We start from the raw sequence: 19041 nt of genomic DNA on the forward strand, positions 1-19041 counted from the left end.
CACAGGCTCCAGAAGGAGTACTGCGCGAGGGTGGGTTAAATACAATAACAAAGAGTGAGAAAAAAGCAAGTTGTACAATGATGCAAATATAAACTGAACTTGAAATGGGTAAGTACCCATTTTTCCAAAGATGAACCCAAATTGCGAAGTTATATGGTAAAAGCCTTTCAGTAAACTGCGCAGTTATACGGTTAACCCAATCGTTACACAATTGCATGAACTGTGCTGACTACACCAGAAATAGAAGTAACAGCACACTAGGCTTCAGCCAAGCGAACCAAGTATATTTTATCTGAGGGTTACCAGGTCGATAATGTCAGCCATATCAGGAAGACCATTCCCACGTTTAAAGGCACGTGACAAAACCGGAATTAAATGCATTGGAGCAACCGAAAATAAGGTGGAATCTGAGTTTAGATGCAGGCGCCAAGATATGAGGGATGGAACAATGTGTGGCAAGGTAGACTCATGCACGTTACGCATAATTTTATGTAGCAGCCAAAGCAATGCTACATTCTTCGGAGATTCCAAGGGTAATAGTGACAATGACAACTTGATGTTAGCTAAGCTCAATTATGGGCTGAAATGTCAATGAAATTTGCAGTCTGGTTATGAATCGACTTGAGAATTATATATGGCTGGTAGGGTGACCAAACAGAAACCGCAAATTCCAGCCAGGGTCGCAAAAATTCTTCGTATGCAGTCTTTGTGGCGGAAGATTTGCGCTGAGTGTAGCTAATGTTGCGTTTTAGATAGCCGAGAGTGCGCAAGGTGTTAGCTGTTATTTTTTCAATAAGGACAGACTACGAAGGACTAGGTGACAGATTATGGAATTTTCTTGAGACTTGCTAAATTACGCAAAAGTCTTTCTAGAAATGTTAGATAATGTTAGCGCTTGCTGACTCCAGTTCTGGTAGCTTTCTGGTAAAGATAACTTATGCAAAGCGCCACTAGAGCACTGTAAACGCGAGAGCGCATCTAAATAAAAAAAACAACAGTAAACTGCATAGGTTAACTCAATACCAGTTCACGCCAGTGGAGTCTTTGGAATCATACCGTTCTAAATACGATTGCGAGAAATCACTAAACACCTCCGTATTACAGCGATCGAACAAGGGGTGTTTCTGATGACAAGTTCCTCAAGTTCCACAGACATTCAGTGTTGATGTTAGAGCTTGTGGGGGATGCGCGACTCTCACGCGTCCCCTGATATGTTGTTTTCTCGCATAGCTCCCGTCTCCTGTAATCCGGCTTCGCCGCATGGTTTTTCTGCGGCAGTCTGTATGCTTGCAGGGTAGTACGAGAGATGGCGTGAGTGTTGCTCTGCTAACGCCACCTAACAGCGGGGTTACTTTGGCGCAAAAAAGAGAAGGCTCTTCCTCTTGGGCTCGGGCTCGGCAAGCAGCGCGGACGTTCTGCGCGTGCGCCGATCCATGCTTCTGCGAGAGCGTCTCGTGAGGCCTACCCCGGAATGGACGAACACGATCGTTCCAATGCGCCACCGTTCGCGGGACCGTACGCGCGAACGAAGAGGCGTTGGTGTCCAGCATGGGGCGAACATATTCTCTCGTTATCCGGTAGCGGTGAGTCGGACTTCCGCGATTCGTCGCGCGCCCATCGGCGTGTTCGTGGATAGCAACTCAGATAGTAGGCATTAGTCTATGAAAGGTGCAATAAATGCCCTTGTGATTGTTTGCACTACTGTGTGGTCGTTCATTTCTCCCAAGAGCACGGGTGAGAAGCCCACTGTTGGTACGTCATAATGAAGGCCTTTCGGCATAGCGCAGCTAACACATGGATTCAGAGAGAGAACAAGACAGACACACAGCGCTTTCTGGTGTCTGTCTTGCTTTCCATCTGCATCCATGTGTTATAGCTGTGCTACACCGAAAGCCTTCATGATTTGAGATATTCTTCGTTCGACTACTGTTGATCCCCATCCCGCTGACATGCGTACCACTCGGCTCCAAAGTTAGTGCAGAATTATGTTTTCTGCGCAGCTTTTGCTCAGAATATTCTGCATCTCAAGTCTTTGAACACCCTGTATTCATTCTGATACAGCCTACGTGTACAGCGGCAGTTTTCTGCCGTGCCTTTTGAACGCGGCGACTTCGCACTCTCAGAACAAGAAAAAGCATGTAGTACTTTATTTACATAAGCCAGCTGAAAGTCCAATTTCTCATAGTGAATCATTTCACGCGAGGGAGCTTGCTCTTCGTAATTGTGTCGCGGAAATTTTTTGTTTCAATTCTAGCATGTGCACGTTTTCGTATATGACCCGCTGAGGCGAGAAGTCGATAACCTTTTTTCTGTTGAGACAGAAAATGTAGTTTGGTTGGAAGTGGGTGTTGCTTCTCGGTGTTGCATGTACCGCGTTCCTCACCAACACACGTTCTGTGGAAGACTGACGCGTCTCTTCCTCAGCGATTTTATTCAGAACTGCGAAATTATGCGGCGGACCTTCAGCGGAAAGTTAGTTTTAGAATGTTAGAAAAACTGGCAGACATGGACACGAGGAGAGGGAAATGGACAACACAACGCTATCAACTGAAGGGTCGCACAGTGGCGGAGAAGAAGGTAGACACAAAACTTATCGGCGCAAGCTCAGGAATGTTTTAGCCACACGTCAAACTTATCTGCAAGTTTCCCTTTTCTTTGGTCGGAGTCTGCACGCCTAAACATTTTCAACATGAATTGCTACCAACCAGCTCAACTTTGTTTAGTTCTTAATTTTACCAGTAGCTCTTGAATACTCGTGACCGACGTCACAAGTGCACCCACACCAGTCGAGCACTGGGTATTCCTCAGGCTACTTCGACCTTACAACAGAACGCAATCACCTGACAAGATTAGACAAACACCCTACTTGCCCGAGCGCGGGCACCTCCTCAGAGGTGAACTCACAGTAGAACCTCCTCATTTTAGTAATGTCGCTGTGGCGACAATCCCGACAGACCACACCTCCTAAGGCATCGCCGTCCAACAGCCTTGCCCAAGCCCTCATCCCACCGACCCGTATATACATATTGCCGAATGACTGACAGTCGCATCCACCCTTCATGGCCAAGCGTTCTTGGATTCCTCACTGGATTTCTTCGGCCCAGTGTTGAAGCACGCCACGAGTGACGCTGGTGCTGAGGTCATCGTTACATTTTTTTTCACGTGCAATAACGCGTGTTCACGCTCTTGTGACCGACATATCTGAAATAGTTATCGATTGATTGCTGCCTTCATGGGTATTAACATGCCGAAGCAAAAATGGGGCTAAAGAACCACCGTATAGCCGAGGGCTTCAGATTAATTTTCACCACCTAAGGTTCTTTAACGTCAGCCGTCGAAGAACAGACGAACGTCCTGTTAGATGTGTAAGGAATTTCAAAAACCTTCCTTTTGGCCGGTTTTGGCGACGAAACTTTCGCTGCGGGTGCTCGCACGTTTCTCGATTTATAACGGCACGGTGCTTTGTGGTGCTACTTTTTGGTGATAGTAGACACTTGTCATGTGCCTAGGGCACAGCTGTCACCAAGTGTGTCCGGTCACATCTTAGTTCTCGTCGAAAACGCGCTATAGTGCTAGTGCCAGAAAGTGAGAGAGAAATAGAGCAGGCAGAGGAAAGGCAGGAAGGTCAACCACATGAGTGTCCGGTTTGCTACCCTACGCCGGCGGTAAGGGAAATAGAAACAGGAAAACACGGAGGGAACACTGCGTACAGGCGGGAGAATGCGCAGGAAGACTATCGGCGGTCACTGCGGCCGGTGCACTTGAACTGCACTATAGTGCAGAAATTACTTTTTGTGCAAGCGATGTGGACGGCTGATGCTAGTGCAAGACTTACTGCGCAAGTATTGCGCCAGCTGTATAACGTCTCTGCTGGGCATTATGGGCGAAAGTGCAACTTGTTTTACGGCTGCAGATGTTATGGATTTCGGGCTATTATTCGGACTTGCTATCGGCTGCAGGATAGGAAGCGGGTGCACCAAGGAATAACAGCACATGTGTCCGGTCGGGAGGGAACTTCTTTTGGGGCAAATATTAGAGCCGAAAAAGCGAAGCGACCACCGCTCTTACCTAAGCACCCATAGAGGTGTTTGCCTTTGAGTGTGCAATTTCCTTTGCAGCACAATAAAATTGGTGCACCTATTTGACATCAACCTCTTTTGTTTCTTTAATATTATCATGCCACTTCCAAGCTTTATCCATCAGAAAACTATCCTGCACCATTTCCCTTTTCTTTCTCCAGCCTTGGATTCCTTCTGTTTATCTCCAAGGTAGACTGAATACCAAATAACACGTCATTATTATTTCTCTATATTTAATTACGTGGTCCTGAAAAGCAATATTCTCAATAATTTCTAGCTTTATTGTTCTCATGACTATTATTCACCTTCCCCCACAGCCTCTTTTTCTTAATGTTCTATCACCTGCTTCTTAGCCAGTCACGAGTGTCTGCCGTTGTCGGGGATATCATCATCATCATCACCATCATCATGAGTGGGCATGCTCCGTCAATCAGCAAAAGAAAACATAACCGGACCAAACACGAGCACAGAATTCTTGGCCCAGAGAGAAGAGAGAGAGAGGCGAAGAAGGAAAGGCAGGGAAGTTAACCAGACTGAGTCCAGTTTGCTACCCTACACGTGGGGAGGGGAATGGGGAGTGAAAGAGAGAAAGAGAGAACTTAGGTGTAGGATGCTTATAGTCGGGCACTCAAGCCTGTTGCCTTCAGGTAGTGAAAAAGCGCTCGAACTGCTTTCTGCGCTAATGAACTGTGGGGCCAGGCTCCCATGATCTTCGCTTCCGTAAATGGCCTGTCATCCAGTCTATTCAAGGCACACTGGAGACTCTCACGTTGATTGTCGAAGCGAGAACAGTGGCACAGAAGGTGACTGATGGTCTCTTCACACTTGCACTTAGCGCACATTGGTGAATCCGCCATTCCAATACGATCCCCCAGTGTGGGTACGGGCCACCGTGTGAGGCCATCATCAGCACCATCGTCACAGGGACGCGAGCCACGAGGCAAGAAGCAGAAGAAGCGAGAGAAGAGGCAGGACGGTTGCCTCGCACAGCCGCAGCGCAGACGCCTCCGTCCCGTTCGCCGGGGCCCACCAGATAGAGGAAAAGCCGCGCGCCCACCGAGCACAATGACGGGCCAACCAGGCCGCCGGCGGGACCGCAGCCACCGGCGACGTGACCGCGAGGACCGCAGCCCCGCCGCGTCGAAGTCCCCGCGACGCCACCGAATGGGCGGCCGCAAGGGTCGCAAGCGACGCTCGACGTCGCGGCGCTCCGCCTCTGCCTCCCATTCCTCATCGCGCAGCGAAAGGGGACGCCGTCTGGCCGTCGCCAGCGCTGCCTGGCTCCTGGCCGCGCTGCTCACCGTCCTGGGGGGCGTTGGCATCGGCGTGCTGGCGGTGCGCTACGCCGACTTCTTCCAGCGCGTGGCGTGAGTACCACCTAGCGCTGCACGGCAGGTCTTTTAAAACCCTGTCTGCGTATTAATCTGTAGAAGTGCGACGCTTTAGCTGGCCCGTTACTGCACCACAGTTAACGGAACAGCGGAGAGACGGACGTGCGGGGACAGGGAGGGGACGATTAGGCGATGGGGGGCGCGGGCAGGCCAAATACTAAGACAGAAATGGGGGGAGGCAGCACGTGCCCGGTGTGCCTTTACCTTCCCGCTACGTCACTGGCGTACATTAAATTTAGTTTTTTTTTCTTTCTACGAGAACAATAACGCAACACAAATTTGTCTTTAACGCGTTGTGGTTGAAAGTCGCGAGATGGCACTACATGTTCTGCCGTCGACGGCTCGTGTTGCGGTCTATCTGTCGGTTTGCTTTTATATGGCGCGGGTCGAGAATTGTTATTTAAATGGCCTCGCATTAACGAATATCTGCAGAATCGTCCAGTACGTCAATGTCACATTGTCGTGATCAACTGTGGTCGAACAAGGGGTGCCGCTGGAGACAACGTTTCTACGAAGGCGCTGTCCCCTTGCGGAAAGTGTGCATCTCCTGCTCGACCACAGTTCACATTAGGTCATTAACTTCATGCGGACCTGCCTTGTTGTGACTGTCACCTAGTCGTCCCGCTCTGACGGAGGGTCAGTGCCGATTACCCGGTCATTCAAATCGCATACCGTGCACTGTAACGGGCGCAGCACTCCCGTGGCACCTCCCGCCCGGAGCTACCGCCCGGCGCCGAGGTTGGACGCTGACGGCTCTTACCTGGACTCGCCGGGCTTCGTCAAGAACAAGGGCGTCGACGCCACACCGGTGGAGACCTGCGACTCGGACGTTTGCCTCTGGGAAGGTGCGAGCGCTTCGCGTGCGCTTACCACCCGTGTGCTCCAGCGTTCACTGGAACACGTATTCGCGTGACCTTTAGGACGCAGAATCAAAGGGAATAGTGAGGTTTGCTGCACGAAGGAAAAATGCGAATGCTGGGCTGGCACTGCGTACGTTACCGCGTGGAAAAAAGAAAGAGCTTTATCTAGTATGGTGTCTAGTCCGCGTGGGCGACGTCTGTGAACGTTAGATAACGTGCGCAGTGGCAACATGTCTTTCTTTCACCCTTGTGCAGCTACTGCTGCACCTGTATCATTCTGCAGTAAAACATAAGTTGAAGTTCGGCATTTGTCCAATTAATGTATCGCGCTGTATCACGTTTAAAGTTGCGCCGTAAAACCATGTTTCAGGATGTTTACGGTGTGCGCACGCGTTTACAGAAGCGTCGTGAACGCAATGCCGTGTACAAATAAGCATGACCGAAATTGTACCTCCCAGGAAAAAAAAGCTGGCAGCTCCCACGCCCTGTGGGGATCGATGTTATGGGAACCAGTGTGCGTGGAGCCTACGAAGTTATCGAAATGACTTCGAGAGCACCAAAACGTAGGCGGCTGTTTTATGATCTACATGACACGCATGTAAACATCTATGTCGTGACATATCATTGATGTTCGTAACACACTATCGCGATACATGCCAATTCTGTTACATTCGAGACGTAGGCGGCTGTTTCGTGATGTACATGACACATGTCATATTCATGTCATGACCGATCATTTATGTTCGTCATACACTCTTTGGTACATACAAAGTTAACGAAACGACTATGAGAGCACCAAGACGTAGGCGGCTAGATAGATAGTGAGAAAGTGGCAAATGTTCGCCAACAAATGTTTCGCATTAAAAAAAAAAAATCTGCGAATTATTCATTGGATCTAAACAATCGGCGAATGATATGTGTACTCAAAAGTGTGCGTATATGCCTTGGGAACGCTCGCGGGCAGTCTGTACGCTCGGTGCTACCAAATTCCCTCGAATGATCCTTCCTCAATCCTTTCCTTGTCTGCTATTGCTGCTGACCAATGTTCACGTCAGCTTAAAGATACAGACAGTTACGACAGAATGAAAAGGTCTCGATTTGCCCTTCCAAGGAATCTTTTTACAGTGGAGCTGTTATGCGCTAGGTTCTGGCGGCTTGTGTGCGTGTAGGTTAAAGGGATGGCGGCCACCCCAGAGCTAAAAGAACCAAAGCATAAAGCAAAAGCATATCACCGGGTATACACAGCTGAGTTCAATCGCGAGAAGTGTCAAAATGTATTGTGCTAAAAAAATATCGTAATAATAAAAGTAAAAACGGAATAGACACTGTTTAGTACGGATTGCCATTTGAGATCACGGGCTCTATAGGCAAGCCGCGTAACCTTATCTCAGTTTCCTTCCATCAGTGCAATGGATAGGTCGTGTGCGGTGAGGACTGTGGAGGAACAGCATGCCTTCGAATAACACCGTCGCGAACGAAGCGGGAACGTGCGCGGTGACGGCGGGCGGCACGTAATACGGACGAAAATCGTGCCGCAAACGCTAAGCGTATGGACCTTTGGTTGGACCACTCCTACCGACTCCACTCCCGTCGTAGTTGTCGGTGATTTCAACACAGACGTGTCTCAGCCAGACGGAAAGGGGTTCGTGGCGTTTCTCTTGGAAAGGTTCGGCATTCAATGTTACACAAACATCAGTGTGCCCACGGTGCGTCATGGGTCGTATACAGACCTCACATTGACCAAGAACCTTTCCAGTGTCGCCACAGAGCCACTGGCCGTATATCATAGCGATAATAAAGCGATAGGCACCTTGGTGACAAAATAATAAATTCATAAATGCAAACAAATGAAGGTTACATATAATAAAAGCATTGAGTATGCAATTGAATAAGGTAACGAAAAATCCCGAAAATACGAAATTCAATATGGTATGTGTCTTATTTTCAATCAACATACTTATAATCAATATATTTATCACAATATACGTAGCTCCACTGGTCATCCACCTCCACAGAGTGGAACGGCTCCGAATTTTTTCTATATTATAATATGCCAGCAAATAAATATACTTAGGTCCACTGTATCGCTTAATTATAGGTGATTATGACAGAATCCTTCACGCCAGCTACTGTGAATGATTTGCTTAAATTTGGGATTTCGGGAATATATTTGGTTTTTTATATAAAGCTCATTAGTGATTCTCACACAGTCCTTCACGTCCACTATTCTGAATATTTCGTTGCCGAACCCAATGGCCCTCCTCTGTAACTGAAGTCATCAGAAGTGATTCAACGCCCTTCATTCTTACACGTGGTGAGTAAAGTCGCGGAACGGCTGAGCATGCCACTCATCAGGGGCCACAACATGCGCGAAAAAAAGTCCGTGAATATATTTCGTTTTGATGTCGTGCTTATTAGTGATTACCATAGAATCCTTAACGCCGATAGACGGAAACAATTGGGTGAATTTGTGAATGTATTTGGCTTTGATATCCAGCTGTGACTCAAGTCACTGAAATACAAGCGCGTAAACAGGCTCACGAGTATAGGACTAAAAAGTAAAACACAGTCCTGCTTGTCTCTTTGTCACTGATATGAAACCCCACCGACTTGCTCAACGTTCAGACATTGCAAGCTTTACTAGTGACTAAAAAAAATCTTCGACTTCGACTACTGTCATAAATTTGGTGAAATTGGAGAACTAGCGGTATACGCGGTTATTGCATGCCGCATAAATCGTACTTTGAACAATTTGTTGGCAAAACCAATGGCACCTCTTCATGTCAAATGGGGTTCTACCACGATTACATTCTTACACTTGGTACACGAAAAAAAAAAGTGCCGAACGACTTCGCGCACCTTGTCCCCAGGGCGCAACTTGTACGAGAAGTTCAACGAGTCCGTGAACCCGTGCAACGATTTCTACGGCTACGTCTGCGGCTCGAGCAGCTGGTACCGGCACAGCCAGCGCATCGACACTCGACCTTACCGCATACACAGCCCCGGACAGCTCATGTTCGACCTGGCCGACCTGCAGCAGCGCCTGTACCGACTTCGCGGTGACCAGTACCGGGAACGGCCGACGCTCTTCACCAACCAGGCAAGGCACGCTCGACTTCTGTGTTGGTTTCTTTGAAAGTCACTGCTCCATCGTCGGCACCACCAGCCCTCTTTATAGTCGCTGCTGAACAATCCTAGTGATCTCCAACTGCCAATTTCCTGTGCCAGCTGACACCATCTTATCCATGCTAATAATAATGAAATTAGCGCCAAAACACATGATCACGGAGAGGGGCGGACGTCAAGACAAGGCCGAGGGCTTACTTCTAAGCTCTCTCGTCCTGTACTTATGTCCCCTTCTCTTTGCGATCCTGTCCTTGGCAATAAATTCGTCAATATTTGGACATGCACCAACTAGCCCAACCGCAAGTAGCACTAGAGTTTATTCAGGCCGGTTTCCGAAATTTCATACCACCACCCAGTTCTGTGCCGTCCTTTTCCTTGGCATCCATTCTGCAACTCTAGTAGGCTACCGATTATCTGCCTTCCTCATTACATGTCCTGCTCAACCCCATTTCTCCCTCTGAATATCAACGAGAATATAGGATACCCCTGTTTACCCTGCTAATCAACGCTGTTTTCTTCCTGTCTCTTAACGTTGCAGCTATCATTTTCTTTGCACTACTCATTGCGCGGTTCTCAACTCCATACATATCGACTAATCAAACATCTTTATCTGTTCCAATATACACTATGAAAATAACGATGTCAGAGCGGGGGCAAAGTTTGGTTAAGTAGCTTGGCTAGGCCTTTCCAACCATGAAGAGGCAGGCGTTAGAATTCATACATACCGACTAATCAAACATATTTATCTGTTCCAATATACACTATGAAAATAACGATGTCAGAGCGGGGGCAAAGTTTTGTTAAGTAGCTTGGCTAGGCCTTTCCAACCATGAAGAGGCAGGCGTTAGAATTCATACATACCGACTAATCAAACATCTTTATCTGTTCCAATATACACTATGAAAATAACGATGTCAGAGCGGGGACAAAGTTTGGTTAAGTAGCTTGGCTAGGCCTTTCCAACCATGAAGAGGCAGGCGTTAGAATTCATACATATCGACTAATCAAACATCTTTATCTGTTCCAATATACACTATGAAAATAACGATGTCAGAGCGGGGGCAAAGTTTGGTTAAGTAGCTTGGCTAGGCCTTTCCAACCATGAAGAGGCAGGCGTTAGAATTCATACATACCGACTAATCAAACATCTTTATCTGTTCCAATATACACTATGAAAATAACGATGTCAGAGCGGGGGCAATGTTTGGTTAAGTAGCTTGGCTAGGCCTTTCCAACCATGAAGAGGAAGGCGTTAGGATATACTGTTATTACCATAGAAATACTGAGGAATGTAGAACAGAAACAAGGCGACGTTGGTTAGGTCGCATCTGACGTTCTAGAGCTACTACCAAGAAGAATGCGTATGGTGTGTCGTGCTGGTGCTTGGCACCCTAAGTATATTCTTCTCTCTTCAATAAAAATTCACCTGCTAGTCAGCACTTCCTTGTTTTCCTTACTCCAGAAAGCCCAAACACCCTTCCACATTGAGGAAATTTAGAACTACTTGTTCATTTTTTTTCTGGCCATTGGAAGTACGCATCCGCAGAAAGAAATCAATGAAATGTTATTGAAATAATATTGAGTATAGTATTTGTCAGAAATTAATTGGTTTGCTGAAGTAATCTACAACTGAAACATTGCTTCAGCGTATCAGAAATGGTACCACAAGCTTTGCGTCAAATTTCTTGAACCTAAATCTGAATTATGAGGTGTCAAGGTCAGAGCATGAAAAATGATGAGTTCGTTTTAGTGGAGCTAAAATGTTTTGTTAGCATGTGCATTGAACCATATGCGAAATTCGGAAAGTAGGCTTCACCACGCATCTCTGCTGCCTTAACCATGATAGCCGAGCTGCCGCTGTTAGTGCCACTAAAGTGTTTTGAATGATTAGATGGTTCGATGTGGTTGAACAAGGCATGTCGCTGAAAAGAGAGAGAGATGGGGGGAGAGAGAGAAAGAGAGAGAGAGAAAGAGAGAGAGAACCTCTATATTATGTGAATGTAACTTTGGAGCGGCGTCTTCATTTAAGAATTCCTTGAGCTCGCGCTGTGCCCTGGGACCCCGCGATCAGCCGTTGCTTTTCAAGGGTTTTCAAGGCTCACTCCCAGAACTCGTTGGTGTGAGAAGAGTTTGGAAGTTGTAGTGGTGCTTATCTGCAACCCCCTGCTATATATGCCTAAGGGACCTGGATTCTCCACAGAAGCGGCTTTGCAGAGCCGACGTTTCGACAAGGGAACTTGTCTTCGCCTTGACGAAGACTAGTTGTTTTGTCGGAACGTTGGCTGCAGTGACATTGCCTGTTCTACCACAGTTCATCACTTCGAGTCTGCTCTTTCCTGGGAATCTGTCTCTTGTTTTAGATGATTCGCTGGCACGAAGACATGGGCGTGGCTCGTCAGGGCACGGAGGATGGAAGGCACTGGGGCATCCACGCGTAATGCCTGACGCTATATTAAAGCGAACAGCATTCGTTGTCACTGTTTCCCGTTTTCGGCCAATCCAAAAACTAGGGAGAGCATCGCAGGCGTAAAGAGCCGATTTACTCTTCAAGGCATTGTTTTACTCTGCAAAATGTCGAGCGGATTAAAATGCATTGTTCACTCCGTAAGCAACGAGAGAGTAAAATGTTACTCTGCCTTTCTGAGAGAGTGGAATGCCCGTTCTGCTCTTGCGGCAATAGAGAGCAAAACTTAGCGTATACTCCTGTTTCAACTGCAGGAAGCTGGTCCGGAACATGGCGATGTATCACTCGTCGCTGGTTGGAAGTTGTTGGCCAGTGGTCGGTGGCCACCGTCCACGATAAAACATAGTTCTGTTACTCGGAAACTCAAGCACAAACCCCTTTTCCACCTGCCGTTTGAGGTCTGTTTTAGTAGGAGCGGCGCGGTCCGCTCGGTTTCTTTCAACACCACCCAAAAAAGAAAAAAAAAACAGAAAGCCCGCCTTTGCACATAGCATTCGCCGCCAGCGCTTCAAGGAAAACAATACGGTTACATAAGCTACATCCAAAAACTAGGGAGAGTATCGCAGGAGTAAAGGGCCGATTTACTATTCAAGGCATTGTTTTACTCTGCAAAATGTCGGGCGTAGTAAAATGCATTGTTCACTGCGTCAGCAGCGAGATAGTGAAGTGTTCTTTATACTCTGTCCTTCTGAAAGAGTGGAATGCCCGTTCTGCTCTTGCAGCAATTGAGAAACAGTGAGAGATCTGTGAATACTATCGCGTTCCACTCTTAAGGCAGAATCTTAAGCGTCCTCCCAAATGTGTTGAAGGTGATGGAAAATTATGTCAAGGATTTTTTCGTCGTGGGACACGTGGCGTGGACAGGATCGCTGCGCCTAGAACTTTCTAATTGCGTTTCGGATTACGTGTGACCGTTGCCTGACCTTTCTTTTTCAGCTACTGTTCTTCCTCAGCAATTGCACCCAACCGGAGAAGAACGAGTCAGTATGGGCAACGCTGAAGAATATCTTCGTCGAGAACCAGCTCCAAGGCTGGCCTTTCAAGAAGGACCCTAAGGTGCTGAGGATCTCGGACACGGCCATGGTTCTGGACAAGTACGTCGGTCTGTTCGCCTTCGTCAAGGTGTCCTTGCGCAAGGACCTCGAAGACGACGACTACGAAGTACACCTGGAGGCTCCGGAGCTGATCCTCAAAAGGCACCAGTTCGTGTACCCGAACGAATCGGTGGCCGACTACGCCAAACGGGTCGAGAGGCTCATGTCGATCTTCACCGATGCCAGCATGGTCAAGGCCGCCGAGGACGTCGTGCAGCTGGAACAGAGACTCCTGCAGATCAAGGTGCTGTCCCTTTGTTACTCTCTCTTTCTCTGGCCTCGTCTCCCTTCACTATCTTGCAGTTGCTGATTCCTTCCCATTCAAATTTCGCGCAGAGGGAGCTATTTCGCATTTCGCGGGGTATTATTTCTAATGCGAAGTTTGGGTGTGTTGCTTGTTCGTTTCGTGTAGAATGAAGTTGTCTACATCTATGCAACGTGTGAAACCAAAGGAAGTGTGTGAAACACGAAGCTCGCCTTGTTCTGTCATTGAGCCAACAGTAGGTGCCGAGGGTTTGGTTCTCGCAAATTGTCCACTGTCACTTTCGGCTTCGCCCTAGGCGACGTGTGCTCTCGATTTGTTGTGCGCGGAACAGGCAAGTAATGCAACCAAACGTGGTAGTCAAATGAAGTCAGTGCGGCATAATATCTATATGCAAAATTTGAAACCGAACCAGTTTGCGGTTTAGCCTGAACAGCTTTGTACATCATGCAGGCACTCATATTTAAGCTCCGTTTAATAGATGGGAACTCAGTTTTGCGGAAGCCCGCAAGGTGGGGGAACGTTTATGAGAGGGAAAAATTAACATTCAGCCGTCTTGTAGCACGAAGCTACAAAGGAAACATACAGCTTTCTCAGAAAAAAAGTTAAAAAATTTAATTCTTCGGTTTTACAGACTCAAACCTCGATCTGATTATGAGGCACGCCGTAGTAAGGGGCTCCGGATTAATTTTGACCATCTGGGGTTCTTTGACCTGCACCCAATTCACTGTACATGGGCGTTTTTGCATTTCGGCCCCATCGAAATGCGGCCGCCGCGGCCGGGATTTGCTCCAGCGACATCGAGTTTATCAGCGCTACACCAAAGCCACTAAGCAACGACGGCTGGTGAAGAAAAATTCGTCCTGGCCCGGAATAGGAGCAGGACGAATATGTTGAAGCTTGAAATGAGAAGCTGTTTTTCTGAGAAACCCGTACGGGTTTCCTTTGTAGCTTCGCGCTACAATAAGACGGGTGGATGTGAATTTGCCCTCTCTGGTGTATGTTGGTACTCTAACTTCGATAATATTTTTAGCACTAGAGAATATTAGGATAGGACAAGAATGGTAGGGGCCCCTAGTGCAGGGCTGCGCTGGCTCTTGCTATCTTAGCTTTCTGGATCAGCTTGAGCTGGTTGTCGAGGGCCGAGCTGGACAGCGGTGCCTCCCACTGCTCCCTCGTGGTGTTTTACGCAGTGTAGCGTGCACTCCCACGTAATTGTATACGGTTGGAGTGGCCGCGCACCATGGGCATTCGTCCCTGTATGCTGTGGGAAGGACACAAGGAAGGCGTTGAAGCCACAATGCGCTTCTGTAGCAAGTATCGCTATGGCTGCACTTCTGAGGTAGCATTAGAATGAATTTCATGCTTGAAAGCTTCAACTAATGCTGTGAATGGCTTCTATTAAGCTTACACTTAGAAAACCTTTAGTTGTTTCAAAAACAACGTAGATTTTAGGAACTGAAACGTGGTATTAACGCATGAGGTCAATGGTTTTGACAATTTCCTTGCTCTATAGTCAGCGCTTGTGTTGCCATTCTTTCACTTGTCTTCGCCTTACGCGCTGTTTACCCCGTTCATACATGCAATAGCAACTACCCCAACGTCGATCCCTCGTACATGGATTATATATGCGAAGAAGCAGCGTATTTCCGCTAAAACGGCCAAGGGTTCTGTTCGTGTCTTCTAGGTGACATAATACTGAAGAGAACTGAGTAAAGGTTGTGATATCGGGGTGAATTTGGTGTCCTGGCAATTAGCGATTGGCCTTCCGACACTGACTAAAGCAACTCCAAACGCTCCACTTTCGCAGGCGCCTCGGAGGTTTCTGCCGTACGACAACCGGACGGCCACCATCAAGGAGCTCCAGCGCCGCAATGCATGGCACTGGCTGACCTACCTGAACTTCCTGCTGGAGGACGCGGGCGTCCAGTTCCACCGTCAGTCAAGTGTGGTGGTCTTGGACCGCGAGTACGTCACACGCCTCTCCCTCCAGCTGAGCAAGTTCTCGGGCAAGACGCTACTCAACTACCTCGGCTACGCCCTGATAGTCAAGTTCTCCCCCCTCCTCCCCAGCGACGTCGACTTCGTCGTGCCGCTGAGCCACGAAAACTACCTCGAGACAGTGCCCGAGCGCCTGCAGGCGTGCGTCCACATGCTCGAACACCTGTGCCCGTACTTGGTCCGCAAGATGGCGCGCATGACGATCGGCCGGGAGAACGCGACCACGCCTCAGTGGCACTACGACGAAGAGATGCACAAGCTGATTTACCTCGTCAGGGAAAGCATGAAGCAGACGGTACAGAGGGCGCCCTGGCTGAGTCAGGCCGAAGTGGACGCTGCGTCGCAGAAGATCGACAAGCTTCGAGTTGACTTTCTGGCCGCCAGGGAGAGCGAGGAGCAGGTGAACGCCTACTATCCGCAGTTTGTGAGCCCGTTCCCGGCCAGCGACGCACTGCTGGGCTACTACAAGCTTCTGAACGAGACCATGACCTTCTACTGGATCACAAACTCGTCGTATGACCTGGACGCCCGCTACCAGGCCTCCTCTCTGGTCGCCGGAGAGGTCGAGTACGTCGCCGAGAAGAACCTCATCTTCATTCCGCACGGCCTCATTGCGTTCGCCAGCAACATCACGCCGACGTTCGACCCGCTGTTCGTACCGCTCATCGTGCCCGCCATCTTGCGCGCCATGTTCGCCGCCATCGACCGGCGCGGCTCGACCGTTACCTTCCAGAAACAGGTAGCTTCTCTAAAACCCTTTCTCAAATGAGATGTGGCGCTAGTGCTGAGGGGTTATTCGTACTCGCCATTGAACTACGGGAGCGACTGAGTGAATAGTTGCCGCCAAAAATATAGAGTAAGGAGCGGCTGACAGCCGTAGTGGTGGAACTGAAATTAGCGCCGGAGACAGTTCAAGAAGATACCGATATAGAAAAGTTCTAGCCCGCGACCTTTCTGCTCAGTACACTTGAGTGGTCACATATTTGTATCCTTACCGTGTGCAAGTGATTCTGGTATTCGTGATCGGTTGCTTCCGTGCAGGACAGGTCAATCATGTGACTGCATGTCCTCAAGTTGCTTGACCATACCTCTGACCGGAACTCTCTTTGCACCTCGCTTGCCCGTTGTGGTGTAGCCTTGCCGACTCCCTGAAGTGGCAGTCGTTACGAAGTCAGAAGGGGGTGGTGATGTAATGCTCTCTTTACTCCGCCCCCACTTCCACAGCCCGCGCTAGAGTACAACCATTTTTATATTAAAATTCCTGGAGTCACTTCCTTGAAACTGCAGACATTCTAAGATCCCTCGTGTGAAGATTGTCATACCTTCCTCTTTTTAGCTTGCAAGCGTTCAAAGATAACATCTGAAAAAAAAAAGACAGCAAAGCTATATGCATATGGCAGTTGCACTCCAAACTAACACATACACGTCCGCAACGCCACTTTACAGCCTGAATAATTTCTGTTGCCGCTGTAGAGCATGAAGGTTTTGCACTTCCGAAGAAAAAGTATCGGGACCACTGCTCCTGTGTAGCGCTGCGTTAAACGAGCAATTCTGATGCAGGTGGTGAACTGGTGGTCAAACGCTAGCCGGTTCAGGTTCGCCTCGAAGCTGCAGTGCTTCCAGGACCAATACGCGGCCGAGGCGCAGAGCGCACTGGCCCTCGACATCGACGAGGACTTCTTTCTGGACGAGAACGTCGCGGACAACGCCGTCTTGCACCCGCTGCACGACGTCTACCGCAAGGCGATGCACCTGGCACGCCACACGCCACGCGACTCCCGGGTTCCGGGCCTGGAGACCATGACCATGGACAAGCTGTTCTTCGTCAACTACGCCGTGGCCCACTGCGACCGCATCAGCCCCAACCTGGAACGCCGGCGGGTGCTCTACAAAGACGGAGTGCCGGCCAGACTGCGCGTAAACGTGCCTCTCAAGAACTACCCGAAGTTTGCCGAGGTCTTCAAGTGCCAGCACAACGCGCCCATGAACCCGGAGAACCGTTGCGAGCTGTGGTGAAGCGAGAATAAAGCCTTCGCTGCAGGGTCGTTATTATTGTCTTTGCGTTTAACTATGTCAATATACGTATCTCGTAAACTGACTAGCCTTTTGAAGACACTGTTAGATGATCTCCGTGCTAAATCACGAAAAAAATAATCAGATCAGCAAGCGTGCCCGAGGATGTGTGAATCCGTTAGCTTGACAGGTAATCTATGTGCTTTAGAAGCGACATACGTAGGCCAGGATTATCACAACGGGCACGATTTACGTTTAAGGGCAACAAATTCGGGCATGATCATTGGATTAGGAACCGCGAGCCATGCGCTACGTTAAAAACAGCACGCAGGAACTCCTCTGGTAATTTCGCAAGTGTGCGTAAGCATTGTGCCACTTGCTCCTCTCCACGCAGCCCGGATGATATTACTAATGTTATGGAACTTAATCCCACCAGTATTAAGCCTTATCAACCATCACCGGTCGTTCGCTAATGTTCAATAGCGAACATGATAAGGCAGGTTTAATTAAAACAGTTCATTACGGCACTCGAATACAAAGGTACCTAAGATTCAATTAGGCGAATGTAACCCTCGACCTTTGGTGGGAGTCGAACCCAAGACCTATGGTGTTAAGATGAATTATGATTATTTTAGCGAAGCTGCTGCAAAACCAGCACTAAATTTGCTTAAGGGGGTGTGCAGTGCTTATTGAGGGTTCGCATGTTTGTTTTGAGCTGGTTCTTCATTTAAACGTATGCTGTTATGTGTGTTGTATGGGTGATTTCAATGAATGTCTGCACTGTTCGCTACACTTTGCTGAGCCCTTGTACCTCGGCTTACGTGGGTATGAGCCATTGCATTTTTTACTTGCTTAAGGGGGTATGATACATTCATTGTCTTACGTGACGAACAAATTTCTGGTTGGGTAGGCATAGAAATTCTTACGCGTAAAAAATCTTCAGCTGTTCCCTTAACGGTCGTTGTTCTGGTCGTCCCGCACAGGTGAGGCTGTCGCACGATACTACCGATACATGTCTCGGCGCCGAACTGCCTACAAGGATAGTGGAATGGTGCAAAGTTTGTTGAAGTCTTCAAATGCCAGAATGATGCGCCAATGAATCCAGTGAAGTAATGTTGCTCTTCAGCAATCTGAAGCCACCCACTCTGGGAAGTCGGCCGTGAATCGAGTGCTGCAACTATTAAAAAAATAATACGAATTGTGGGGAACGCAACTTATAACTGCAAACCGAGAAAATTTAAATTTTCGTGGTATCGATATAAAATCTATCGTAACTACATACTAGAAAATATAAAAATGTGAATTACGAAAAAAGGACCGAGAAGGAAATTTTCAGCGTTGAATTCTTTTCGTCTCGCGAGATGCTCCGGTGAAGGAAGAAAATGCCATTGATGGTTACTGGCTTCGCGAATTCACTTTGGCCTATCCCCTGACGTTGGCCTGTGCCACTGTCTGGGATCATCATTATCACAATCCCATTGAGCCATAACGGCGACATTGGCGTTGAAGCCAGAACACAGATCACAAATTCGCACCGCGACACACGCAGTATAAGTGTTTTTTAAGGAACAGGACAGGGCAGGAAAACCGCCTGATGATATACCCTTTGTTGTGGTTGCGCAGCAAAACAGGCAAGTCATAGGTCTTTGCTTTGCAACACATCCACTTCCTTGCGTTCTTTGGTCGCTGCGGGAATGACATGGTAACATTTTCGCACAAACGCAATTTTTTTGTTGAGGAAGCAGACTTAA

The 19041-nt window shown here is 48.3% G+C and overlaps 1 protein-coding gene across 1 annotated transcript; it reads left to right on the forward strand.

Annotated features, from left to right (window-relative positions):
- Positions 1-5052: 5052 nt before the first annotated feature.
- Positions 5053-17697, forward strand: LOC126543543 (neprilysin-1-like). Its single transcript, XM_072284722.1, has 6 exons — positions 5053-5446; positions 6164-6315; positions 9201-9430; positions 12857-13271; positions 15034-16016; positions 16838-17697. Exons 1-6 carry the CDS (start codon positions 5145-5147, stop codon positions 17291-17293), a joined length of 2538 nt encoding a protein of 845 aa, XP_072140823.1. The 5' UTR covers positions 5053-5144; the 3' UTR covers positions 17294-17697.
- The last annotated feature ends 1344 nt before the right edge of the window (positions 17698-19041 follow it).

This window comes from Dermacentor andersoni, chromosome 10 (genome assembly GCF_023375885.2).
Source record: "Dermacentor andersoni chromosome 10, qqDerAnde1_hic_scaffold, whole genome shotgun sequence".
NCBI lineage: Eukaryota > Metazoa > Arthropoda > Arachnida > Ixodida > Ixodidae > Dermacentor > Dermacentor andersoni.